This window comes from Alligator mississippiensis, chromosome 16, assembly GCF_030867095.1.
Source record: "Alligator mississippiensis isolate rAllMis1 chromosome 16, rAllMis1, whole genome shotgun sequence".
Taxonomy (NCBI): domain Eukaryota; kingdom Metazoa; phylum Chordata; order Crocodylia; family Alligatoridae; genus Alligator; species Alligator mississippiensis.
This window is the reverse complement of record NC_081839.1, coordinates 3154964-3181308: the sequence shown is the minus strand read 5'-3', so window position 1 is coordinate 3181308 and position 26345 is coordinate 3154964. Positions and strand designations below refer to the sequence as shown.

General features: G+C 58.1%; 1 protein-coding gene across 5 annotated transcripts in view; it reads left to right on the top strand.

The window, feature by feature from the left end:
- Positions 1–26345, top strand: part of ARID3A (AT-rich interaction domain 3A) — a 63286-nt gene that overhangs the window by 4741 nt on the left and 32200 nt on the right. For all 5 annotated transcript variants that reach the window (XM_019484111.2, XM_059719688.1, XM_059719686.1 and 2 more), the window contains exons 2-3: positions 5433–6458; positions 9472–9802. In XM_019484111.2, coding sequence (XP_019339656.1) covers positions 6013–6458; positions 9472–9802 — 777 coding nt within the window. In that variant the 5' untranslated portion in view covers positions 5433–6012. The remainder of the gene's footprint in view (positions 1–5432; positions 6459–9471; positions 9803–26345) is intronic.

Genomic DNA, 26345 nt, shown 5'->3' with positions numbered 1-26345 from the left:
TTTTTTCCTTCTGCGGCCTCCGGGCAGCACCCTCCACCCCCACTTCCCCAGGCTTGTTTCGAGCATTGTTGACCTTCTGCTTGTTCTCTGAATGTGTACAGGGTAAACCGAAGCCGGGTTTTTGTTGGGTCCAGTTACAGATGTGCACGCGACACGTCATCTCTGCCCATCCCTGGACACGTCACCAAACCCAGCTTATTTTTAGCCTGTTTTTTTTTGGTTTTTTTGAACAGTCGTCACTCTCTTCCGAGCACCTGTCCTTGTGGGAGGTGGATGGCGAAGGCTCGGTGTGCTCTTCCTCTAGCACTTCTCGCCCTGTATTGAAAGTGGGCCCCACCCAGCACAAAATCTCCCAGGTGCTGGGTCCCGTGGGAGCAGGAAAGAGGGGGCCGGTTTCTCGATCTCGCCACCTCCGCAGGAGCCTCCTCTTGCCACCTCCGCGGGAGCGTGCAAGAGAAGTGGCTGAGGTTGCGCGGTGAGTCGGTAGCGAATCTGCCAGAGTCCCAGCCCACTGATTCAAAATGCTAGACCCTGTGGTCTTTAATTGGCTTCCAAGGAAGCTAATCAGGCTTCTGCATAAAATGGGGAAGGCTTCTTGCAAGCAACCTCCAGATCCTGACCTGCTTTAAGACCCACTCTGGTTTGGTTGCACTTGGACGGGGGGGAAGAGGAACCCCTGCTCTTTGCACACTACTTGTTCCCGTGTGTCTGTGGAGGAAATAATCCATCCGTAGAGGTCAGTGGGCAGCTGCCGCCGACACCCTTGTGTCTTGAGTGTTGGGGTTGGGAAGGAGACCGCCAGCCCTGCCGCCAGGTAGACTTGCACGGCCTCGAGCAGCCTGGGGGAGCCGTCTGGTCCACCCTGGAGCTTCTCGGGGTTCAGGCGAGCGAGGCGCTTGAAACAATAGCACGGGTGCCCGAACCCATGTGCGAGAGCGCTTGCTTGCGCTGACTCCCAACAGCTCTTGGCCCACGACAGCCTAAACCCCAGCTGCGCTCGCTCTTTATTAGAAGGCATTTGTTGTATCGGGAGTTGTCCGCACGCACCTCTCGCTGACCCAGCCCCCTGGTGAGCGATGGCTTAATTCAGCCTTCTTTGCATTGCCAGAAAGTGTTAAGCTGAAACTCATCTTGCAGAAAAAAAAAACCAAAAAAACAGTGCCAGTTTCTGATTGGTTCACGGGCCAGTTTGGGGACTCATAGCGAGACAGAGCCAACCACCAGAGAGGTGACTCGCAAGCTTGCGGCGAGCTGAGTGACGCGTGCTCCGGTTCCTCTCTGTCTATGAATGAATCTCACTGCTGCTTGTAAAGGGAGGGGTGGATGGGTGCACGGAGCCCATGCTTGCCGGGAGGATCTGCCAGAAAGCCCTCTTGCCCTTGCCGTGGTCGATTCGGTTGCAGCCGGTAGCACGCGGCGTGGTCCTGACCTTGTGCCTGGAAGCCTTTGCCGGGAGCGGGGGCCCCAGTGCATCGGGCCCTGCACACACCGATAAGAGGCCCATCCCTGCGTCCAGAGAGCTTATGAGCAAACTAGACAAGAAGGTTAAAAAGGGGACAGAGCAGAGGGCAAGGGGATGTGCCCAAGGTCCCTCCGCCGGCAAGGGGCAGCGATGAGACCAGAGCTCAGGTCTTGTGAATCTCTCTGTTAGCCGAATCCTGGCGAGCGGGGCTCGCATGGGCCAGCGCAGCTGGGGGCTTGGCTGCTGCATCCCATATGCTGCAGGGGCGAACATGGCAGGCTGGAACATGGACCAGCAAGACGGTCGCTGCCCCAAAGCACGTATACTCTTGACATGAGATGACCCCCTGCGTGCATGCAAATGGAGAAAGGCCGGGCGTAAACTGCACCTGCGCTGTTGGAGGGAGGTCGTAGCCACGGTGGTTCAGAAACCGTGCGAGAAGCTGGGATTTGGGCAGGCTGCCTCTTATCCCGATCGTGCAGTTGGTCCGATAGACAGACGTGCGGGCTGTTGTACCTTGTTTTGGGTGCGTTTGGGGCAGGGGCCTTCCACGGATGTAGCTATAGCAGTTGGAAAGCCGTACAGGTCCGAGAAGGTGCTTTTTGCCCAGAAGGGAGGAGGAATAAGCTGGCCCGTTAGTGGAAGGCATCTCGGAGGGCTTGCATGGGTGTCACTGGGCCCTGCTCTGCTTTCCAGGCTTCCCCAGCCCTTCGGGGGCTGCCGCTGGGTGGAAGAGGAAGAGCTGCCATTCTCTCTCCCAGGGAGCTACTGGCCCTTGGAAACCTGCTTTTGTCTCCCGTCTTCCCCTCTGCCCACAGCATCGTTAACAAGCGAAGGTCCCGGCGTCAGGCGCGGCCTCAAGGTCTTTCCCAGCCAAGAGGCTGGCTCAGCCCTTTTACGGGTCTGCCTCCCCTGCCCTCTTGCTCTCAGCACTTTGCGCTCTCTAGCAGCTCAGCTGAGACGCTGCCAGGGTCCCGTAAGATCCCGGATCTCCGGCTGCGGACAAGCCCCCACGGTCTGGCAGCGACCTCCAGGAACAAGGCTTGAGGCTTTCAGGTTTTTAACTTTATTGTCTTTGCCACTGACATTGCGTGGGCTGCACAAGGAGACTTCAGTTCTTCCAGTGATCCGGGCAATTGGGCCTGGACCCATCTCTGTTCAGGCCACAGACTCGAGCTGGCAGGGACTCTTGTTCCTGCTAATACCAGGTTAGGGCTAGCCTCCCCCCCGCCCCTAGTTAGACTGCTTAGTGGCCTAGTTGGATCAGCACGATGCAGTTTTAGAGATGCTTATGTCGGCATGGCTTATTTCCCCTGACCTCACCGCACCGCTGTATTGATAGGGCGGCATCCTCGTTGGAGGGCCGTGTCACGTTAACCACAGGACCAGCTTCTGAGCGCTCGGCACAAAAGCCAAGCTGTGCACACGGGAGAGCTTTGCCCTTCAACTGGACCGTGCAAAGTTCAGCAGCCCCCACAGCTTGGGGAAGGTCTCCTGCGAACCGCGTAAGTTATCATGAACAGCTCTCTATGGAAATCAGTTGCCTTGCTAGGTTTCTGTTCCTTGCCCCGTAGCAGGGCGCATCTTGGTTCAGCTGAGAGTAAACCCACGGAGGGCTTCCTAGTCAGGTCGGTGTTCACAGGATGGGTCCTTGCAGCCTGGTCTCGCGGTAGGTCCGTTCTGCACTGCCGTCGCTCCGTGATGCTTGGGAGCAGTCGGTCGTAAGCAGGGACCCACAACATCATGCGTGCCCCGGCGTTGCGGGACCAAGCTGCAATGCATTGGACCCAGCTGACAGTACCGATGTTGCATTACTCGTGGTTCCAGAAAAGGCTGCCCGAGGCACGCAGCAAGGACGTGCAAAGAGAAGAAGAGCCACTTGTGGCTTGGAAGTCGCAGGCTGGGCATTGGTGCCCTGGGGACCGCTGTTTCAGGGGTGGCAGTGGCTGGGCTGGCGATAGCGGGTGCTTATAACCCTGGTCTGGAGCAGGTCCGAGCCAGTCCATGCAGCTGTACCTTGCAGCAAGCACCCATGTCCGTGCTCGCTTGGGAGCAGTGCCATCACTTGGGGTTGGCGACTTAGTTGGACCTTCAAGTGTATGCATGCCCTTGGCCGAGACCCCGTGTGCGGACAAGACCTGTCGGTTGTTAAAAACTCTCTGTATGGGTTCATGCTCCTACAAATTGCAGCTGTGCCCTATCCCAGGGACTTCGGTTCCCACAACTACACACCTTGGCAATGAGGGGTGCAGTCCTGGAGCACTGTATCTCTTCCAGAAGTCGATTATCCTGGCACAGCTGTACATTCATTGACCTGGCTTCTTTGCCAAGGGGGGGGTGAGGGGATGGGGATGAGGTACGCAGCCTTATTCGACAAGCAAAGTACAGCTCGGGTGACACGAGCTACATCCACACTAAGGTGTTTGGGCTGGATGTACTGGTATTCCCCTGCCTGTCAAGATGCAGTGTAATATGGGTACATCCCCAGAGCGTTTCCTGTGTATTGAGAGGATCTTCAAGGGGCTTTAATAAACTGGATTCAGCACCCCTTCAGTTCTGGCCTGGGCCTGAGGCCCGATTCCACTGTAATTCCTGTCCCCTTACGGAGATCGGTCGGTCATAAGGCGATGGCTTCCTTTGCACGGAAGCTGTGCTTCTTGCTGCCAGGAGTGAAAGTGCGACTCGTGTTGCGCTGTCGTGAATGCAGAAGGGGCTGGAATGAGGTTCCTTGCTCTACCTCCTCCCCATTTCCCCAGCTCTCACCTGCCCTACAAATGCAGTTTAAAGCAGCGTGGCTTCGTCTCTGTCCCAACCCCCTTTCTTCCCTGCACCAGGTGTATGTAAATTTGGAAAGCCCACGCTGCAAGAGAGCTTGCAGGGTGTGGCTGGGGCTGGGAGGATCGCTGAAAGCCGAGCCCGGAGGCTGCGCGGGGAGGCAGGTGCAAAGCCAGGCTGGCTCCGAGCCCCAGTCACACAGCCTGGCTGGGTGGGGGGAGCGGGTTAATGGTTCTCCCAGAGCGGGGCCTCCGTCCCGCGAGATCCCCTTGAAAGCATTAACTGCATCACCTCCGCTGCTGGAACCAGTGAGGCTTTGCCCAAGGGCATCCTCTCCACCCCACCGAGGACGCGGGAGACCTAGGTCACCGTGTGCCCAGTCCACATCTCTGGACAGTGGCAGGCCACTTTCCTGCTTTGGATCCGTCTCTTTCTCCCTTGTTCAACCTCAGCCCAGCTGGGCCGCAGGTCTGGATCGGGTCCTGATGGGATCGGGGTCCCTGGGGTCACAGCCTTGTCAGGCAGGTGGCAGGGGTCTCTTACTAGGCATGGGCCATTTGCTTAAGCTTCCCTCCAGCAGCTCAGCAGGGATGCTGCCAGGATCCCATAAGATCCCATATCTCCGGCTCTGGCTCTGGATGTGGCCTGGCCAGTTGCAAGCCAGCAACCTTGGGGCTTTCAGGTTTTTAACTTCTTTCTTTCTGCCACCGACTTGCAGCTAAGTCAGACCGGCCGGCCTCTGCACCGCGCCGCAGGGCTGGGTTTGTAGGAGGGCGGAGGGGGTGACTGGCTTTTCCAGCAGCCCCTTCTTCTGCCGTGCATGTGCGTGCCTTCAGCTGGGAGGAGCCGCAGGGGCCTGGGGAAAGGGTCATGTTGTAGGTGTGTGTGTGTGTCGGAGGGGAGGAGGGAGTCCATTATCTGTGGGTCAGTGGCGTGGGGCTGGGGGTGGGGCCGTGCGGGGACCAGTCTGTCCTGATCGGGGCTCTCGGATTGCACAGGCTTCAACCCAGGCAGGCGGGAGGCTTGCAGAACAGGCTGCCCCCACCCCCAGCCTGGCAGGGCCTAGCCTTCCTCCTGCATTAACTCGGGATTAATGAGGCTCCTGGTTTAACCCTTGGCTCCCTGCAGCCTCTGAGAAGGTGGGTCCCGGGGACCACGCTGACCCACGCTTTCTCTTCTCTTTCCCCTCCGGCAGGTTTGCACAGGCACCTGGATGAAGCAGAAGCGGCCCAAGAGCAGTGACCCCCGACTGGCCGCAGCCCCGCGGGAGGAAGGCAGGCAGCCGGCCGCTGGCGGAAGCTGGAGCTTGCAGCGCAGCTTGGGAAGTGCCTGTCCAGCCAAAGAGCCTGCGATGTGCAGGGCTGCAGCCTGAGCCAGCCCGACGGGGGCCTGGGTTGCAGGAAGGGGACTCGCTGCCGGGTCCCTGGAGAAGGGAAGAAGGACCCAGCCTCTCCCCACCGCCTGCACTAGCGAAACCTCTTGGGACGTCTGGCGCCTTGTGGCAGAGCAAGGCTTTGTGTAAAGCACTGGTCAGCACAGCAACGCCCCCAACCAAGGACATTGACTCCCCCAGACTGGACCCCCTCCTGGAGCCCCGGCCCTCCACCGCTGCCCCTCCAGGGGCTTGCTCCCTGGTAGGGCCCTGCTCTCCATCCCCCCCTCCTGCTGCACCCTGCCGGGCATCGTGCCCCAGCTCCCCCTCTGCTCCAGGGCATTGCACCCCAGGTGCGTTGCCCGCCCCCTTCCCCAGGGAGCTGCCTCCGGCTGGCAGAGCCATGAAGCTGCAGGCCGTGATGGAGAACCTGCAGCGGCAGCAGCGAGCCCGGCTGCAGCAGGAGCTGGAGGCACGGCAGCAACAGGAGCAGCCACCACGGCCACGCTCCACACCTCCGCCACCGGTGCAGCCCCCAGCGCCAGTCCCCGGGCACAATGCCGCCCTTGCTGCAGGGGCCTCGCCGCTGGCACGGAGCCGTAGTCAGGACCCAGCCCTAGCTGAGGAAAGCACGGAGCCTGAGAGTGCCCGGATGCAGCGGGCACAGATGGCCGCTCTGGCTGCCATGCGGGCTGCAGCCGCCGGCCTCAGCCACTCGTCCAGCCCGGGCGCATCGGATGAGAGCCAGGCCGAGGAGGAAGAGGAGGACGAGGAGGAGCGGGGCGAGGAGGACGAGGACGGTGACGGCGGGTACCAGCAGGACATGGGCTCTGAGGATGATGACGACCTGTGAGTATGGGGCATGACCTGATGGCTCTCACGGGCCTGGCATCAGAGGCTAATGCAGCAGGGCATAGGCTAATGCAGGTGTGGGCAGCCTCAGTGTCACATGGCAGATCTTGGAGGGGGCAGCAAGCAGAGCAGCAGATCAGACAAGGAGTACAGGGTAGGGAGCAGAAAGCAGAGCAGCTGATCAGGAAGGGGATCAAAGTTGGAATTGGAGTATGGGGCTAATTCTTGGCAGTCCTTAACTTGTAGCAGTAGTAGGCTCTTATCTTCGGCACCAGCCCCCGGGTGAGGACAGGGCCAGGAGGCTATGCTGAGTGTGGGCCGAGGGGAGGATAACACTGCTTAAATCCAGCTGCTTTGCCTACAGCTTGACCCTGGTGATGCAAATGAGCACAAACTCGTTCTTGGTTTGGGTGCTCGGAGCTGAGCCTCCGACGCAGATTTTGCATGAATGGAAACTATCTCGCTTGCATTTAAATGAGTGGATATTTTTAAAGTCATCGTCTCCTTGAAATGCAATGGCTAGTGTTGGGGGCAGGGATCTGTGCCCTGAGCTCTCAGTAGGAATCGCTGGGGGCGGGCAGGGGCATGAAAGGGGTGCTGTAGCCTCCAGCCTGTCTGATTGTGGTGGTCTGATCCCGCACGAGAAGGGACGAACCCGAGCGTGTGCTCCTGGGGCCCTGCTGTGTTTTCAACCCATTGGGGTGGAGAGTCTTTTCCAGCCCCATTGGCTGTTCACCGGTGGGTGTTGCATTGCAGCACTGCGGTCTTGGCTGTTGCTGAGACCCCAGCCCAGAGGCAGGACTTCCCCGCTGAGTGGGGGGGGGGGGGGGGGGCTTTGTTTGGATAACACACTCGAGATGATCTCTGTGTGGGACTGAAGCCTGGCGGGGAACTCCGCTTGAGCCCTATACTGTGCCCAGTGCAGGACCAGAGCACCCAGGGGTACCGGCTGCATTAGAGCAGGGCACAGTGCTACATTTTCCACTCTGGGGGTTGGGGTAGGGTCCAGGCACAGCCTGGCATTAAACTACCCCAGGAGCAAGCTGCCGTATTGCCTCTTCCCCTGGCAGCTGCCTGTCCACGCTCGCAGTGTACACAACCACTGGAGAGAGGCAGGAGTTGTCCCTGAACACCTCTGTGCCCCGGATGCCACTGCCTTGCCCTTGGAGAGTAGTGAGGCCCCTCAGGGTGATTAAACCTCCCTTCCTATGACATCCATATTCCTCAATTGACCAAATTGGGCATTGCCATCCTAAAGCGGAAAGCGTTTGTCACGTCAAGCCTTTGCCTGGTGGACTTGAGTTCAGGACTGTCCAGCCTGTTACTAGAGGGGCTCTCGAGGGGCTAGATTCCCGTACCCGCCTAGACTTACATCCGCGCTGCAGCTCAGGCCAGTTGGATTCATTATGGTGTGTCTGGAGGCCAGTTTGCTCTGGGGAGATTTCAAAACCCAGGGCTGGCTTCTGGCTGGAGGTTTTGCAGCTGTCCCCAGGGAAACTCTTCTCAGACCAAGCAGGCTTTTGGCTCTGACTTGAGCTGGCTTCAGGCGCTCCAAAGGGGCTGCTCCTGCCAGTGATCCCTGTCTCCGATGACAAACCTGGTCTGGGCGGGTGGTGTCTGCCTGTTCAGAAGTTGGGGTGAGGAATATTTTTTTTTTTTTTTTTTTTTTTTTTTTTTTTTTGCAGATGCATGAGAACTATGACAGTTAGTATACTAACTAATGGTAGGGGTCTTGTCTGCTGCTCACCCCTCTCTGGCCAGTCCCCTAAGTCCCGGGCAAGGTTAGCTGTTGCAACCGGCTCTGTTGGAGCATCTGGAAGCTGCAACCTTCCTGGTGCTCCTGTACAGTGGAACTGAGAGCTTGCAGCATGAGACCTGTTCAGTCCCACCGTTGCAATGCAGGCGGCTAAGAGCTCCCACTCCAAACACACACCTCGTGCAGATCAGAGCCCCACTGTGTGCCACCCTTAGTGCAGAATCAGAGCCCATCTCTGCCCTGAGGTGCTAAGCAGGGAATCATCCATCCCATGCAGCCTGGGAATGTGCATTGTTGCTGCCCAGAGCTTGGAGCTGATGTGCGATTCACAAGATCAAGGCGATGGTCGAATGCTGCCCCGCTCTGATGCCTCCGCTCTTGGTGGCTGGTCCAGGTGTGGGCTGTTCCTCCGGGTACTTGTTGGAGATAAAGCAGGTCCGCCACGCGATCAAGCTCCTTTGCTTATCCCCAAGGACGCCTGTGTCTCCTACAAGTGTCAGGTGGCTTAGCATTAAGCCTCTTCAGTTGTCAGAACCAACACTGGGGCCTTCTTCTAGCCCCTGGGAGAGGTGACCCCACAGCAGAGCACTGCCTGGGGAGACGGCTCTTCTTGGAAGTGGCTTTGAGCCTGGGAAAGCTCCTTCCTCCCCTTGTCCCTGGCTTTCCCCCAGACAGGAGCCATCTCTCTCCAGTCGGGTATCAGGTAGCCAGGAGGAAGCTTGCTGGCAGGCTTTGATGGATGGTGGAGGTTTGGCAGAAGGCCTGGGGTGGGGGGAACGGAGCTGAGCGACCTCCTGACCCTGCGGTATGTTGGGAAGACGGGACGGACACACGTGCTTCCCAGCCCATCTCCAACCAGTGTACGAAAAGCTGGTGCCCTGAAATAGTAAGGAGCGCTGGCATCAGCCAGCTGGGGTCCAGCTAGACCCCGTATCTCCTCTTGCCTCTAGGCCAGTGCTAGCCACTTCATCCGGAGGGGTCCCGGCATAGCTTCCTCTTGGGAAATCGGGAGGAATTGTCTCCCACTCTCCTCGCTGCGAATTGGGGCCCTGCAGGCTGCTGGCACGCAGTGCGAATGGGGATTTCCTCCTGCCAGTTGCAGATCTACTCCCCTTCTGGTGTCCCCTCCGGGTCCTGCCAGGCGCTGTTGGAGGGGGTTCGCGGGGTTGGGATCGCTAAATCGGGGGGCAATGTTCTTGGCAGGCTTTGCTATGAGCTGCCCGGCCCATGACGGATTCTGTCTTCTTCCTTTAGGAAGCGCAAATGGGATGAAGGTGACTTTGAGGAGGACCTGGGGGAGGAAGAGGACGAGGAGGAAGAGGAGGAGGAGGAGGAGGAAGACGACTACGAGGAGGATGAAGAAATGGGGGAGGAAGGGCTTGGCTCGGCCGAGGCGGTAAGAGCGGGGCAGGGCTCCCTGCTCCTCCGCAAGCCGCAGGCCCCTCAGCAGTACCGGGGAGAGCCGCAGAGGTTGCCTGGGGGGCAGGACCGCCTCTCGTCCGGATTGAGCCATCAGGGGCACTCGCAGCTGCAGCAGCAGGCGCCAGACCACGGAGACTGGACCTACGAGGAGCAGTTCAAGCAAGTAGGTGCCCGGAGAGACGCGCGGTGCTTTGATCACTCGCTGGTTGCTCTGAATGCCCCTGCCGCCTCCGGGGTCTAATCCTCCGGGGTCGTCAAGGCGGGTCCATCGCTCATCCGCGCCCCCGGGAGGAGGTGGTTCTCCTGCGTGTTCTGAATTGAGATGTCTCCGGAGGCGCAGGCATGGGGTTGCGTCGCTGGCTAAGCCCCAGGCATCACTGCATCCAAAGCTGCCCCGGGCAGGAGGCCGCAATGTCCTCGTCCTTGCGTGTGTGCCGGCAGTGAAGCTGGGGCAGGGTGGATCTGATGCTGCAGAGGGGCAGAAGCTCTGAGATGCGCTGACATGTGCCCAGACCGGTCGGAGGGGGCCCGTCCTTCCCTGCCCTGTAGCTCTCTTGCATCCATTGATTTTTGGCTGCTCCGCTGGGAGTTGTGCCATGGGTTGGAAGCAGGGTTTTGTCTTTCTGGTGACTGTGCCTGCAGGCTCTGGGCTGGCTCCTGGCACAGGAGAGGCTGGGCACCGTGTTGGGGACAGCGTTACACAGAGGTGGTGATGCCCCTGGAGGTGTTTAGTACGTGGATCCCTCACCCTGCATGGACAGCTGCCCTCCTGGGGCTAAATGGGTCTCAGGGGGGGGCCTGGTTTTGCCTTGATGGCACAAAGAGCAGGGGAGGGGTCTTGTGGCCTCTCATTTCCGGATCAATATGTCTTTACCTGCGTTGCTGAGGTCATTGAGCTTCTAACATCATGCATTGGTCTGGCCTCCCTCTGTGCAATACTTGCTTTGCAAACCTGGAAGGAAACAGATCTGTGCGCCCTGCCCTTCTAGCAGCGCAGGACCTGGCAGTCCTGGTTGCTTCAAATCTATCTGTTCCCTTGGGGTTCAAGTCTGTCTCTTCCTGGGTCTGAGAGCGAGGGGATCCTCATTGCCGAGCCTCCCTGCCTCTTGGCCTGCCTTCCCTTCCTGCTTGTACGAGCACAGACCTCCGACCGCGGCCCGGCTTGCTGCATTTGAGGGGTTTCGCGATGACAGCTAAACGGTGCAGACTCGCCTGGCAAAATGAGCCTTTCTGAATGCGGCGAGGCCCCGCAGACCGCCTGGTCCGGGACAAACGGGAGCTTCCATGGCCAGGCGGAGAGAGAGCAGCCCAGAGCCGCCGTTTGCCTCCAGAACCACGGCTGGAGGCTCCTGGAGAGTGAAACCCAGGAGAAAGCGAGTCTAACCCCTGCCCCTGCCCCCCACCCCTCTTCCTCTCCCTTCTGGCTCTGTGTTTGCCGAGCCTCGCTCTCTCCTTGCCTTTCTCCCCCTCTCCCGCTGATTGGTCAGCCCTGCGCATTGAATCAGTAAGCTGCTGGCTAATAGAAGGAAATGTGCTTAAAGCAGGACTCCCCAGGGGCACAGCCAGGCGCCTTTGATGTATGTGTTTAAGTACATCAGAGTTTAGGCTGGGGGAGGGGACAGGGAGCAAACAGCAGCAGCAGATGGGATCCAGATGGGGTGGGGGGGGTAGGGTTGTGTGTTGCTTTTGGGGAGGGGGCTTTTAATTCCCATTTATTTAGGGTTCGTCACAAGGAGGAGAGCTGGGATCCCAGCAGAACGGCTGCCTGGTGCGATCCGCCCAGGGTGCTGGGAGAGGGAAGAGCTCGGTTCGAGCAGGGAAAGTGCCTGCCCGAGAGATGACGGCTCCTTGGCGCGGCGGGTAGTGAGCGTGGCCCCCCGCGCCAAGCGGGCGGGCGGGTGGGCGTGCGATCCAGGTGGGATCCATGTGATATGGTCCAAGCAGTGACGGGCGAGGAACAGCTATCCCGAGGGCTGCGGTCCTGCTTTCCGGAGTAAAGCAGGCTTCCTAGATGCTGCCATGCAAATAATTTGCCTCAGATGAGTTGCAGGAAGGGGAAAGGCATGGTGCGGTTTTGCTAAGTGTAAAAGCACGTAAATAAGGGGGTGGCTGTAGGCAAAGGTGCGACTGCAAGTCAGGAAGCTGGGTAGATACCCGGGGATGGGATCTCAGTAGGAGAGCCGAGTGCGTTTCCAGCTGGCTCAGGTCTGCCTCTCCGATCTGTGCTATGCCCCAGACCTCCCCAAAAACAGTATCATCAAATCGTAGAAAATGAGGCTTGGAAGGGACCTCAGGAGGTCATTGAGACCAACCCTTGCTCCAAGCAGGACCAGCCCCAACTACATCACCCCAGCCAAGGCTTTGTTGAGTCAGGCCTTCAAAACCTCCAAGGATGGAGACTCCACCACCTCTCTGGGTAACCCGTTCCAGTGTTTTACTGCCTTCCTCGTGAGAGCTTTTCCTAGCATCCAACCTCAACTTCCCTTTGCTGCAACTTGAGCACATTGCTCCTTGTTCTGCCGTCCGCCCCCACTGAGAACAGCCCGGCTCCATCCTCTCGGGCATCGCCCTTCGGGTTCGGGTATCTTTGACTTTGAGCTTGCGGCCAGAAAGGATGGGGTGGGAAGGACTGCACCGAGGGGAAGTGACTTGGCTTCGGGTTTGATGTCACTGGGTGATAGGGGTCGGAAGCACCCCCATCACCAACATCACCAAGTCCCAGCCCACCCGGAGCCCTGGTGATGGGTCTGGCCCTAACGTTGCAGGTGGGAGTAGCTCCCCTACATGCTTGCTTTCCAGAAACTCTGCAGATCCTCCCACACTGGTTACAAGCTGGGGTTTAAAAATACACGAATCCTTCCTGTGTTCGCTCTTATTTACATCCACCTCTTGCTGTGTCTCTGTCTTTTTTCTTTTTTTTTTTAATGTGGTGGTTGTGTTCTTCCTGTAAATAGTGGCGGCTGTAATCTCTCCTTCTAATCTGTGAAAAAGCTCTTAGCTCTCCGGCTGTGATCTTCCTGTCTTGTCACCATGGCGATGTCACTTCCAGACCTTGCTCCCTCCGGGGTCTCGGGACATTACAGCCTTTGCCCCCGACCTGTTAGATCCCCACCCCAGAACAGGACCCTATACTCCCGGGAGCCTGAAACGGCCTGATGCAGCAGGTTTGCGGCTTGATTTTGTTTTTCCCAGGGGCACGTCGCCGGCTGCAGCACTCGAGCCCCACGTGAGGCCGTTGTGCAAAGCTAGTGTAACTCGAATGCAAGTGGTGACACCGCCTGGGTAGCCACAGCGCTGCCATCCTGCGCCGGCTGATGCAAGCCTCGGGGCGCTTGCTGTTTCTCTTCGTTGCACGATTCCTGCTGCTGAGGCTTTGCACAAGACCTGGGTTGCATTTTAAGGGGAGCGAAAGTGGGGTTTTGCTTGGGTTTTGCAGGTCCTCTTTTGCAGCAAGCAGGTAAATGACAGTTTAGGAGCCCTCTCCTGTGAAATCCTGAGTGTTTTAGCAAGCCGACTGGATTTTAGGGCCAGGGGAGGGGAATGGGATGAGGCTGCAATGTTGTCTGAGTGATTGGCTCCACCTGAGCTGGCCAGGCTAACCCTGGGGTCTGTTATGTGCCGTACCATCCTGAGCAGGGCTCCGGGGTAGTGGAGACGCGCTGTTCATGCCCAGCTGACTCCTCTCCCCGCTGCCCCAGCTCCAGGGGAGACCTCGCGGTGGGGGGAGCGCAGGAGATGCTGCCAAGGTTTGATGTAGCAGGTCTGGAGCTAGCAGGGATGTTGGTGCACCCAACGGATCCAAATCCCAGAGGCTGGGACTCCTCGAGTCCCCACTCCCTGCAATCCCTTGGGTCACTCGATCATCCCAGCCAGGCCCTCCCTGTGCTGCAGGTCTGCTTTCCAGCCTGGACCCGAGCCTGGCAGGCTGTCCCCGTGGGATAGAAACATCGCCCCGGCTGCTACAATCCCCGCCCGGGAGCGTCCGCTGCGGGCGGAGGAGCGCGCGCTGCCGACCTGCTGGGTCTGGGGAAAGCCTCTTCCCCGGCACCGAGCGTGCGGCCTCTGGATCCCCGCCAGCCGCTTGCTCAGCGAAGCATTTGGCCAGGAGCTCCAGTTGGCCGCCCTCCAGCGCGTGCTTTCGAATGCTCTCCAGCCCCAGCTGATTGGGCACGGCCTCTGCAGGGAGCAGCCCTGGTATTGCTGGGAAGCAGCAGCAGGAATGTAAACAAAGCTGGCGAGCAGGATGCGTGCGGCCGGCTCCCGCCAGCTACCGTCGGGGCCGTTCCCCAGCAGGCCTTGGCAGGGGAGGCGATAGCACTTCCTCGCCCCCCGCGTTCAGTGGCTGCGATCCAGCTCGCAGGGTTTTCCTTTCCCCTTAGGATGCAGTTAAGAAAACGCAGGGCACGCAGCAACCTAAAGACTCTTGATTTGTTTTATTTTTTTTGCAGGCAGCAACAGCATCGCCAATAGGGAGCGAAGGGTGGCTTCGTATGGCTGGAGTTCCCCAGGGCCCCCTGCGCGCTAGGTGCTGTACAAAAAGGCCGTCCTCTCCACAGCAAGGTGGCCTATTCTTGGCCACGTGCTGTTTCCCCGTGCAGTCGGGTCTGTGCCGTTTCTGGGCGAGTATATCTGACCCGATTTGCAGAATCCTGGGCTGTGCTGGTGACGGTGCTGGTGCCGTTGCCAGCTCTCTGTTAGCAGCCATCTCTTCTGTACAGCAACGGGCATCTCTGCACGGGGCTCGAACAGCAGCAATATGTGCCGGGGGGCCCTTATTGCTCAGGGCCTTTCCTTCAGCCAGGTCACATCAGCCAAGGACAAAATTGACTCTTATCTTTTTCCCTTGTGCAATGACTTAATTTTCTCAGCCCCATCTGACTCTTGTTTGCCTGCGTGCGGATGGGGGAAGGGGACCACATGTGTGCACGGATAGGGGGGTGGGGGGTTAATGGGCATCTGATGCCCAAGGGTGGCCTTGTGTGGGCTCTTCTGGTCTGCTACCGACTCCTGAGGGCATGTTACCCCCCTGGTGCCTACAGGGCTAGTTCAGGGGCGCCACGGCCCTCTGGGTTCTCAAGGTACTTCAAACCATTTGGCAGCCAAATCGCATTAGTTTTCCAGGGCAGGTGGGCTCACGTCTAGAACGGCAGGGCATGGGGCACAGGATGCAGCCAGCAGGCAGGACTGGCACCGGAGGAGAACAGACTGCCTCATGCCTTGTGGAGCTAGCACCTGTTTCCAACGCAGCGTGCAAGCTTTCCTCCCTGGAGATGGAAACCTCAGCTTCTCCCAGGAAGATGTCTCACCCCCTTGCTGTGTTACACATGACACCCACGCAGTGGTCCATCTGTCTCGAGCTCCTCGGGGCAGGGAAGCCTCGGGGTGTTGCACAAAATTAATAGTCCTAGTTAATGGCATTCAAGTAAACATTACTCCCCAATTTTTTTGGCTCAGAGAGATGGATCTAGCAAGGTTGTGGGCACTGGAGAATTGGCTGCAGCATGTAGCAATGCAGGTAGAGTCCGTCTCTGCGTTTGCACTGCTGCAGGCGGGACCGGTATCTCTTCCTCTTGCTATCACATCCCAGTCGAGCGGTGCACGCTGCCTGTTCGGGGCTGCGGCGGCCTGCGCTCTGCGGAGCGTGATGGAGCCTGGGGGATACGGCTGTTTGTCTCCTGACTGTTAATTGCACACGAGATGCTATTCTTCAGCTCCTCCTTCCCTGTCAAGGAGGTGCTCGCGGGGCTCTGGTGGGAGTAGCTGTGCTCAGCCGCGTTCGGTGTCATGTTAATATTGATGAAGCAATTACCTCCTCCGCTGACTTCCTGTCTTGGAGGAGTGGGTGGAGGAACGGGGCATTAAACACCCCTGGAGAAACCTGAGCTGTGCTTGGGGGGTGGGGGTCACATAAAAATAGACGATGCACCGGATCTGGCCTGCAGCGGATGCACATGGAGGGCAGTGGACTCGTCACTATGGCCCCATTTAATAGCCGTACGGCTCTTCAGCTTTTAGGTGTCTGAACGCAAGCTCAGTTTGTCTAGGAGCAGGGTTTGGCTGCTTTGGGAGAGGAGGTAACACTCAGTCAGGACTGGATGCAGCCTCCAGGCTCGAATCTGCGAAGGCATTCAGGTGCTCTGCTTTTGCACCGAAACCCATGGGAATTAGGCACCAGGTTCCTACATAGTCCCATACACATCTCCTTATGCTTGTTCTGTCATCTGGCCCTTCTGCACAGCACGAGGAGCTCTCTGCCTTTTGCCCCCGTCACTAAGTCATAGAAGTCTGGGCTGGAAGGGACCTCCAGAGGTCATCGAGTCCAACCCCCCTGCCTGAGACGGGGTCGCCCCTACCCAAACCGCCCCGTCCAAATCCATTGTCTAACCTGTTAGCAAAATTACACACCCAACCCTGACAACCGCATGGGATAACCTCACAGGTAAAGGAGGGGGAGCATGATGGCCAGTTTCCTGGTGCTGCCCGGGTTATTAAAATGCACGTTGGAGAGCCAAGGGAGGGTGGAGCGGAGGTTGTGAAAAGTCCCCTTCCCCAGTGAAATGGAGCGTGCTTCCCCCACGGAGGGGGCTTGTACTCTCTTTAATACCCATATTGCTGCAGCTGGACAGAGCCTCTTGTTTGACCTGCCCCTCATTAGTGCAGAGTCTTTCACTGGTTGGTGAAACCATCCTGTCTGCGGTGGGGACGGCCGAGCCGGTGTGCCCGTCGGTTTTGCTGCCAGTACAGAGTGGGGCATGCTGCTTCTCTCTGCCATGCATCTTGGGGCAAGCCCAAGATATGCTCCATATGCTTGGAGGCTTCTGGTGCCAGGTCTGCGCCATCTGTCAAGCTTGGACCCGTGATTTGGAAGGGTGCTTTGGTCTGTGGCTGCTGTGTGGGGCTTAGACCCGATGCGGCCAAGTGCGGGGGAAATGCATTGGTTTTGGAGTGGGGGTCTCCCGTTAGCTTTCTGTGTCTCGCGTGCAGAGATGGGTCCTGTTTCCTGAAGGCGGGGGGCATCTGTGCAAAGAGGTTGGGGTAAGAAGCATCCCTTGAGCCACGCGAAAGCTGAGGACAGACTTGGTCCGGTGCACTTGCTGGCTCAGCGGGGGGTTTAGGATGCAACAGCCATCCTGCAGGACACTCTGCCCTCCCAGAGCAGGACCTGTCGCTGCCTCTGCTCCCAGGGTGCAGTCAGGTTTAACTCGCCTGACTGGGAGGGATGCTTCTCAGCCAGCCCTCCCGCTGGGTCTGGCCCTGGGAGGAGCGACCTGCTGTTCCCTACAGGACTTGTGTTGGGGGCGGAGGGGGACCTGCTTTGCAAAGCCATCTCTGAGGGCATGAGCCGGGAAGACAGGAGGTGAGGAAGCCGGCGCGGGGCCACCCCCCTTCCCTCGAGAGCGCTACTGAACAAGCGGAGGTCAGAGCAGCCGGTGACCTCCTGCACGCTAACAGCTTCCAGGGGAACAGAACAAAGGAGGCACCAGCAGTGTGTCAGGGCGGTTTGGGGATGGAGCTGGGACGGGCCATATGCATGAGGACAGGTGGGGCTGGAGACAACGCCGTGGCTGCGCAGGATGTGGTTGATTCTGCCTCCTCCCTGGTCCCTGCTGTGTCGGTGCCAGCGCGGCAAGGGCACCCTACAAGTCAGCTTTGCCCGTAGGAATATTCCCCAAGTGCCCGGCCCCGTCTTCTCCAGGGGTTCGCTTATCTGTGTCTCTGTCCCACTGCCTGGGCTCAGGTCCGGAGCTGGGCGTTGGTTCAGTTCCCTGTCACCGGCCCTGTTTCGCCATCTGCCACGTGGGGATTGCAGCACAGACTTACCTCCCACGGGGTTGCTGGCGGCGTGGCCGAGTTATCCTGACTCTTAGCCACCACCTTGAAGTCGCTGGATGCTGTGATCCGTGATTCTCCCTGCCTTGTTTAAGCCGTAATGATGGACCGGGCACCAGAAGCCCTGCTTGCAGGCTCTGAAGCGGTGTCTGGCACTGAGCAGCCCAGACAGCATCCGCATAACTGCCTCCCGGCATGGCAGGGGTCATGGCTCTGAGCCCCCTGGAAACGCTGACACCCCGTCACCCCCTCCAGACCCCCAAAGCCCATCGTCCTATTAAAGGGAACACTCCTTTTAATTTGATGCTTCCTGGCATTTGGGGCGCATGATCCCAGTGGCCTTGTGCTATGACTTCTTTTAAAGCCCGTGTGGAAGGCCATGTGCCTGTGACACCCGCTGACAACTCAAATGAAGTCTCCTTCACGCTAATCCGATGATCCACGACCAGAGCGACGCGGTGCCTAGGGATGCCTTGAGATCCTTTGTAATGTGTGGGTACCTAACAGTGCTAACACGAAATCTCTGGATTTATCTTGCCAATCAGCTGGGAATTCATAGCGTTAACAACCCACGGCCCTGGTGCAGCCTCTTCTGTTTGCAAAGGGCTTGGAAAATTACTCTGGTATTTTCCCTGTAGACAAAAGAAATGAGTGAAAACCAGAAGCTGGGATTTTCCAAGGGGCCGGGAGCCTAACGAGAGTCTCGAGGAGCTGGGAACCGCTGCACTAGTCAAAGGTACGGCATGGGCCGTCCTGCTATAATAAGAGCAGTACAACCTCCTACCCAGCCCCTGATCGTGGATCCAGTTACAATGATAGATGCCAAAGTGCTATTTTTGTATAGGAGGAGGGATGGCCGTCTTATTTTCAAGGCTCTTTTTACACAGGTATCATTGCCTCCACGCTACGGCTTGTGCTGGTATAAAGATAGTACATGTGCGCGCGTGTTAACAAAGCCCCAACGGCGATGATTATGTCGGTACATGTTTAACCAACGTAAGGCAGGAAAAAGGCAAAATGGAGATGGCGTGGAGCATGTAATGGATAGGGTCGCTATGAAACTATAAGCAAAAGCTGTCGGTGGAGCCACTTCTGATTTTTTTTTTTTTTTTACCGTGGCATGAAAGGGAAGGAGAATCGAGCTCTTGGACCCTGCTTCTCGAGAGGTCCTGCCAGTATCTGGCATGGGTGGCTTTTGTGCAGGAGGATGCTTGAGCAAAGGAGCGGGTGAATCGTGGATCGCAGCATCCAGCGACTTCAAGGTGGTGGCTAGGAGGTGAAATTTGGGGGTGGAGTGAATTTTATGTAGCCGATAGCTAAGGGAGCAGATCGGACTATAGTGGAAGCAGCCTTATGGGCCTAACTCTTGCCACGGAAAGTTGTCGTCCCCTGCAACCGGAGATTTCGGTGCAATTTTAGGCCAGGCAGGATGGTCCGAGAGAGGACACAGCTGCTAATGAAGGACCGAATCTTTGCTCATCTTGCTAGTCCCATTGTCCTCTCCTGAACTAACTTGATGGATTAAAAAGGCAGGGAGGGTGTTGACAGGATTGAGCCTTGGTGCTCCGATTTTGTACCGTGCCTCCCTGGCTGAGCTGGGGTTCGGGCACCTTTTAGGAGAGCCCCTGCCTCCAAAGTTTGCTGCGTAGGTGCAAGGAAGGGAAACTGAGGCACCAGGCTACGTGGGCAGCCCAGGCTCACACGCCCCGCCGGTAGCACAGCTGGAAAGAGAGCCTGGCTCCCAGCCCCGCGTCCTTTCAGCCCATGCAGGGAGGACCCGTCCACAAACACGTGGCTGCCTGAGCGCCGGGAGCCGTGCGCACGGCTGACGCGAACCGAAAGGGGCCAGAAGAGAGATCTTTCATTTTTACTTTGTGCCTTTCGTAGCAGTCAGTGCCAAGTAGCCCTGGCCAAACGGGGAAGTGGGCGGGGAACGGCAGAACGGCGCCGTTTCAAAGAAAAGGGTATAAAATCCTCCCCCCACCCCTTTCTCCCCTGATCTAACCGCCGTCATCAGTTTTGCTGCCTTGTTCCTAGAGTTTCCCGGCACGTGTTACAAGTCGGCACGTTCCCTTCAAGCAGCTGCCAGCAAGCAGGGGGAAGAAATGACCCCAAAGTACAAAGCTCAGCCTAGGGGGTTGGGGAGCGCACATCATACCCCAGGAGCTTTGGGAATGAGCTGCCTCCTTTATTTTAAACATAAAAAATGTTTTAACCCCATGGAAAATCCCAGCAGGTGCTGCTGGCAATTCTCATTTTGGAACCGACCCGCGCAGAGGTACCCGCCCAGCGTCTCGCTCCCAACGCCAGTTTTCATCCAACCAACATCTACCCGCCTGATAACGTATCAGCTTGGCGCCTTTCTCTGCTGGCCCGGGAAGGGGGATTAAGGGTGAGCTCCACTTCCCCACCAGCAAAATGTCCTCTCGGCTGCAAAAGCCGGAGGCAGGTTGTCTCCCTTTCGTATCTCGCCCACATGACGTGTGTGTTGGGTGAGGGGGGGAGATTTTCCAATCGGATGGTTGCTGCAAGAGGCATAGCAGAAATCAGGGCTGGAAGCTGAAGTTGGGGTAGGGAAGCAGGCAAAAAATTTATCCCAGCTGAAAGGCCGCACCCGCTGGCCACCCCTCACCAGGGCACCGCGGTCCTCCATCACGTGGTCGTCTTTAAATCGGTGTCGGGCACCTCTTTATCTGCAGCTCAAACGCGCCCGGGCTGTGGTTCCAGGAATTGCTGAGTTTTTGGGGCTCTGATGTGGCAGCTCCAAGCAGAAGCTTGTTCTTTCCGGCCTTAAAAATCTGCCTGTAGTCACTGTCCTTTTGTGTCTGATGGTGCAGGCACCTGATTTTGTCCCCACCACCGCGGCCCCTGGGGTATGCTCATCGCAAAGCATCCCCTGGCCTCGGCCTGCACCTCTCTTTTCATGATCTCCCTTCCCGCTTTCTGCAAGGATCGTGGAGCTCTCTACGCCTCGCGAGCTTGGAGAGGATGACAGTGATGCCCAAACAGCATCGGGCTCCTGTGGATCGGTGAAAATCCCCCTTTTTGCCCTCGAACGAGGGGGCCCAGCAGCCCTGCCTATGCTCTCATGGGCAGGCAGCTCGGGTTGGCTCACAGAGCGGTTGCAAGCCTTGGTGCGTGCAGTGCCAAGTAGGCATGGCATTTTTGGGGGGGAAGGCAGGGTATGGCGTAGGGTGATGGGGTTGCCATCTAGGAGCCTTGCTTTCCATGATGATGGAGGTCCGTGCGGGGAGAGATTCATAGGTTGTTAGGGGCTGGAAGGGACCTTGCAGATCATCGGGTCCAGCCCCAGATGCCCTGCCCTGGGTGACCCAAGAATGGGAGATGTGCCTAGATGCCCCACGTCGCTGCAGTCTGCTGCGTAACGCCCCTGCCCCTGGCCCCACGAGGTTCTGCTTAAGCAAGCCGCATCTGTATTTAGTCAGCATCTCAACCGTCCTGGGCGACACCTGCTTTTCGTGGCTCACGTGCTGGTGGGGGAGGGCTCAGGACGTGCAGGGCCCATCCGTCTCGGAGGGATTTAAGCAGAAACGATCCCCCTCGGCGTGGCAGTCCGGGGAAGAACCCAGCCCCGACCTTTCTGTTCCAGGTTGAATTCTCTGACCGCAGCGTAGTGATATCGGGAGTACTGAACTGAAGCGAGTTCGCAGCACGCGGCGTCGGGGCTTCCTGCCGCTGCCCCTTTCGGAGTTTCCTGTGCGTGAATGCGAAAAGCAGCTGCTTTCTGCTTCGCGCGCGCCTGTCCCGGAACGTGGCCCGGGGCCAGCACAGATTTGATTCAGCGGGCAATGCACTCCGCAACCTCGGGCTGGGCAGAATCCCCCGCCCCGGCATGCAGGAGCATGGCGTGCCCGGCTGCAGTATAAGGGACCCCTCCGCTTGTAGGAGCCACGGTTGGTGGCATGCCTGTGCCTCGTTCCCAACGGCCTGGCACGCTAGGGATGGCAGTAATGTTGACCGCTGCTTGGAGCCTTTTGCATTTAAAGAGCTCCAGGTTTGATGTCAGGCTGCTGGAAGGGGAGGAACCGGGCCTCCAGTCGGGTGCTTCTCTAGTCCCGCTCCCCCGTGGCCTTTTGGGGGTAGGGTGCTTGGCGGGAAAGCCTCAGCCTTGCGTGCTGACTCGGTTCTTTTCACAGCTGGCCGTGCAGCGTTTATGAAGCTTTTTGCACAACCCAAACCCAGTCCGAGGGTGGGGGGGAAAAGAACCTAGACCTTTTTATTTCATGCCACCCTGAGGGCCTGATTTGCAGAGAGCAGAGGCCCTCAGGGTGGCATGACGGGGCGACCCTTTTAAATTGGGGCCTTTTTGGAGGCACCCCCATCCTGCGTCTCCGCTGGCTTTCCTCCCCCCACCCCGACATCCCCCGCTCCCTTTGTCTCTCTCTTTTAAAGCTCTCCCCCTTTTCTTTCCTAGAAAATAAAAAAACACTTTGCAACTTCCGCGCAGTGTGCATCAGCAGAGGGACGGGGAGCACAGCTCATTCTTCTCCCCACCTTCTCTTCTTTTTTTTCCCCCCCCAGTTTATAGACCAGTCTAGACTCTGCCCTTAACTCCAGCTGCTATTTAACTCCGAGGAAAAACAAGCCGTGTCTGAAGACTCAGCTTTTTTTTTGTTGTTTTCCTCTGAATGATGGGGTAATTCAGTAAATGAGGGGCCGGCCCTGTAAAAGCAAGGCAAGGCTAGTCGGTGCTGGCACCTCTTGATCTGGAAGAGGATGATGGTGGGGGGTGGGACTTTAGTTTCTAGTGCAATTTCCTTTTGGGAAAGCGTGTGCATGAATGTCTTAATTTTATATAATATATATATATATATACATACACACACACAAAAACTTGAGCTCTAAAATGCCTCTGTAACTTTCCAGGCCTGGCCAGACCCTGCACAGAGATCCTGGAGCTTGCTGCCCTTAGGGGCAGGTGCTGTAAAGAGCTCCATGCTGTTCACATGACTCAGCCAGCAATTAAAACTGAAAAGGGGGAAATGCAGGAGGGTCTGGGGAGGTGGAGGAAATGGCGATTTCGCCTTCAAAGGGGCCCTTTGAAAAGAGCTCCTCTCTCTCTATTGCTCTATTGCTCCTCAGGATATGGCTGGGTGTTGGATGATACTTTTGTTAGGGAGCGGGAGACTTCGCTAATGGGTTTTAGTGCAAAATTGCTGGGGGGGGGAGGGGGGGAGTGGCAGGAAGAGCAATTTTGAGTTGAATTTTTAATCAGCGTTTGCATCTCGGCGCTGTAGATGCATGGGGCTCTCCGTCGTTCAGGTGTGTGGGCACGACTTGCATCCTTGCAGGGCCCCAGCTTTTGGAGTTGTGGGAATAAGAGGGAGTCGCAGCTTCTGTTGGGGGGGTGGAGTTTATTGGATTTTAAGGGCAAAAAGCTTCAAGCGACTCCCAAAAGGCAAAATCACCCTTGCCTTTTAACCAAAATCCGTCCAGGGGAGGTGAGCATCTGGCTGTTTATGGCCCAGGGGGCACTTGGTTTCTTAGTCCCTGGGGGTGACGGCACTGGAGGTGTTGAGAGATACGGGGCTTGGGCCCTCCATTGATTGGGGACATCTGCAAGAGCCTCATAGTCTCTAGCTGTGGAAAAGTCTGTTGTTTAGGTAACCTATAAGGTACAAATCCCCCCCGGCCTCCTGCTCGTTCCAGAGAGGACAGGGGTCGATTGCCCACCTAAGGCAGGACAAGGGGTAATCCGCTTAAGCAGCAGCACTGGTGATTTAGATTAGATCTTGGAAAAACTTTAACTCGGCTTCATGCTGGAAGGGGCAGCCGCCACTGGAGCAAGGAGGGGGGGCGAGAACAGCTCGCCCCGGATCGGACAGGGCTGGGCTGGGCAGGGCAGCCTTGATCCTGCCTCGGAGCCCAGCCATGGCCTCCGCCATCTCCCAGGCCCTTCCCTGCGCGGCGTCTGGGATTTTGTATGAATGTGGTTCCCGGATTCAAAGAAAGCCGCGGCAGGCAGGGCCTCGCTCCCACACCCTGGCTTCCCCGAGCCCCTGGTTTTCTGAGCTCTGCCCACCCCCCTGTTTGGGGCAATGGGAGGGGGTGTTGCTTATTAGTACAGAGGGCTGTTTTTCCCCTTCCTCTGTCCTCCTCAACTTCTTCATCCACAAAGCTGTCAAACGTTGCGCTGCGTTGCAGAACGGGGCGGTTGAACGCCAGCCCCATGCACGGGCCTGCCTCCTGTTTATGTAGCCTGGACTTGATGGCTTATCTACTGCGTCCAGACTCCCATAACTATTTCCTAATGCTCCCAAGCCCATCTCCCAGCTGGGGGGTGGGGGCGGGGAGGGCAAAGGAAAATGGCTTTGCTTAAGCAGATCTTGGTGCGCTCGACTCCCAGGCCTGTGAGGACATCCCCTGTACAGTGCAGTGGTAACGTGCCCTTGGGAGTGCCATCTCCTGGGCATCAAGGACAGATGTGGGGTGTTTTCCCTCCACCCTGCCCATGGAAAACAGCAGGTTTTTTTGGTGTAAATTGAAAGGACTGTTCAGTTTAGTGTTGCACTTTCTACACGAAGGGGTTTCCCCCTCCTGCCCCCCCATGGAAACTCATTCATTTCATTTGGGAGTGGGCTGAGCTTTCTGTCCTCTGGGGAGGAGACCCCACGTAACGCTCTTTATACCCATGCCTGGCACTTGCGATGGGGCTCGGCACGTCTACCCTGCAGAGAAGTCTCTTGGGCACCCCATTGCAGCGGTGCCAGGATGCCGTGGGTGGCTCTGCTTGGGAGCAGCATAGGCTGATGGTTAGCCCTGGCACGGGGAGGGCAGGGGGGAATGGCCATGAATCTCTTAGTCATGGCAGAAGGGTCAATTTACGTCCTTTAAAATATTGATTAGAGCTTTGCTCTGTCAGCTTGGGAGCAGATAAGCCGCACGGAGCTGGTCAAGAAGAGGGAAGCCACCGTGGCTGCATGGCGAAGGGCCTGGGGAGGGTGGTTGTAAGGGGCTGTAGGGGCAGCGGGTTCTGCTTGTCCTTCCTCTTCCCTCCCGCTGCCCAGTAAAAGACCTTTGCCTTGGCCGGAGCGCCGCCAAGGCAGCGGTGGGGACATGCTCCGCAAAGCGGCTCTTTCCTCCTCACCCCCACCCCCCAAGCGTGTTTGGCTCTTGTCAGCGCAGCCGTAATGCAGGGGTCGAGCTGATAAACCCGCAGGGACCTGCGTCACTTGGAGGGGCCTCCGAGCTGCCAGCGCGATTGCCGCCTCTCCCCAGGCCCCGGGGGCAGATAAGAGGGCGCAAAGGGGAAACGCCGTGGGGCATTGCAGAAGTGGGGCGGGAGGGGGTGCTGGCTCCGCTCTTGCCTCGCCTGCTAAAGCCGGACGGGCATTCGGACACTGTGCACAGGAGGAACGGTCCCATGTGTCAGGGTTGGGCTGACCCAGCTGTTGTTGCCTACTCCGCCACTGATCTCCTGCATGCCCTTGGAGAGATCGCTTAGCCGCTCCAGGCCTCGGTTCCCCATCTGTACAATGAAGCTGAGGAGCTTGGGCGTCGTGCAAACCCCTCGCCTAGAGAGGATGGCTTCCTTCTTGCTACCCCCAGGCACTTGGAGGCTGCAAAGCTGGCTCAAAAACCAGACTCCTCTCTCCACCATCCAGGCTGTCCGAGCCCCTGGGCCTCGCCACGTCCCACCGCTCCCCAAGCAGGAGGGCTGGGAGTCTACGGTAGCATCCGATTTGAGCTTTTGTCTGCTGTCACCTGACGCCCGAATCCTCGAGCAGAGCCACGAGTATCCCAAGCCCAACGAAACCTTGAGGGCTCTTCCTTATCACCCCTCTTTCCCCAGCAGCCAGGCTGCTGCAGGCTCCTTCCAGAGCTTGTGGAGCCTGAAGCCTTGTCCACACCGGGTGCCTCTGCCCCGCCAGCCGGCAGCTGCCCCAGCAAAGCAAACGGAGAGCGTCTGCATGCACGTCACCAAAGCTGGCTCTGTGCGGCCGCTACCCTGGGTGGGTCTCGAAGGTGCCAGCTAGCAAGGGGACCATGCCAGAGGCCTGGCAGCAGCCTTGGCGGGGTGAGGAGCGATCACCGAGCGGCTCTTAGCGTGGACATGCTTGTGTCTGCAGAACGGTTGTGGCCGTTGGACTTAGTCCGGTGCCTTTGCAACCCCTTTTCCCCTCCTTGGCTCCATCTCGGGGTGCTTCGAGTCACCGTAATAACACGATTGCACGGTTTCTGCCTCCCCAGGATCTGGGTGCCCTCTGCGTGCCTCCCTGCTTCCCTGCCACCCTGGATAAAAACCTGCTGGAAGCCACGGGCACCCGTGCCCAGCATCCAGTGCCCCTGCACAGTCTCCCACCGGCTCTGGCACTTGAGCTACGGTTGGGACGTTCGGGCTGCATCCATTCACAGGCCATACGAGACCCTGCCTCCTCGTGGGCCGGGGCTGACGGGAATACGGGGTTGCAGGGGGTGGGGGCAGGAAAGCCAAGCAGCTGCTTTGTCAGGGAAGTCAACAGCCAAGGCTGTGGCCCTGCAGCAGAGGAACTGTTGAGCAAGGAGGGCCATTGCCCCATCGTCCCTCCTCCACCCACAACCGCACTGGGAAGGGAGTCGGGCTCCAGCCCCGGCCAGCGATGGTGTAATTTCCTCCCTGCTGGGCAGAGCGGAGACAGGGGAGCTGAAGAGGAAGGAGGTGGTTTGTTCATGGTGGCGGCCCTTGGCACGCACACATGCCTGCCCCTGGCACCGCTGCCGTGGGCCCGTGACTTTTGGGGACCCTGGCAGAATTGTTGCTACCGAGCGTGGAGGGGAAGGGGTGGCCATAGGGGATGGAGCTGGGCTTTGCTGTGCCACCAACTCGCTGCATGGCTTTTGCATTGATTGCTCCATCTCCCCCATGCCCCGTTCTG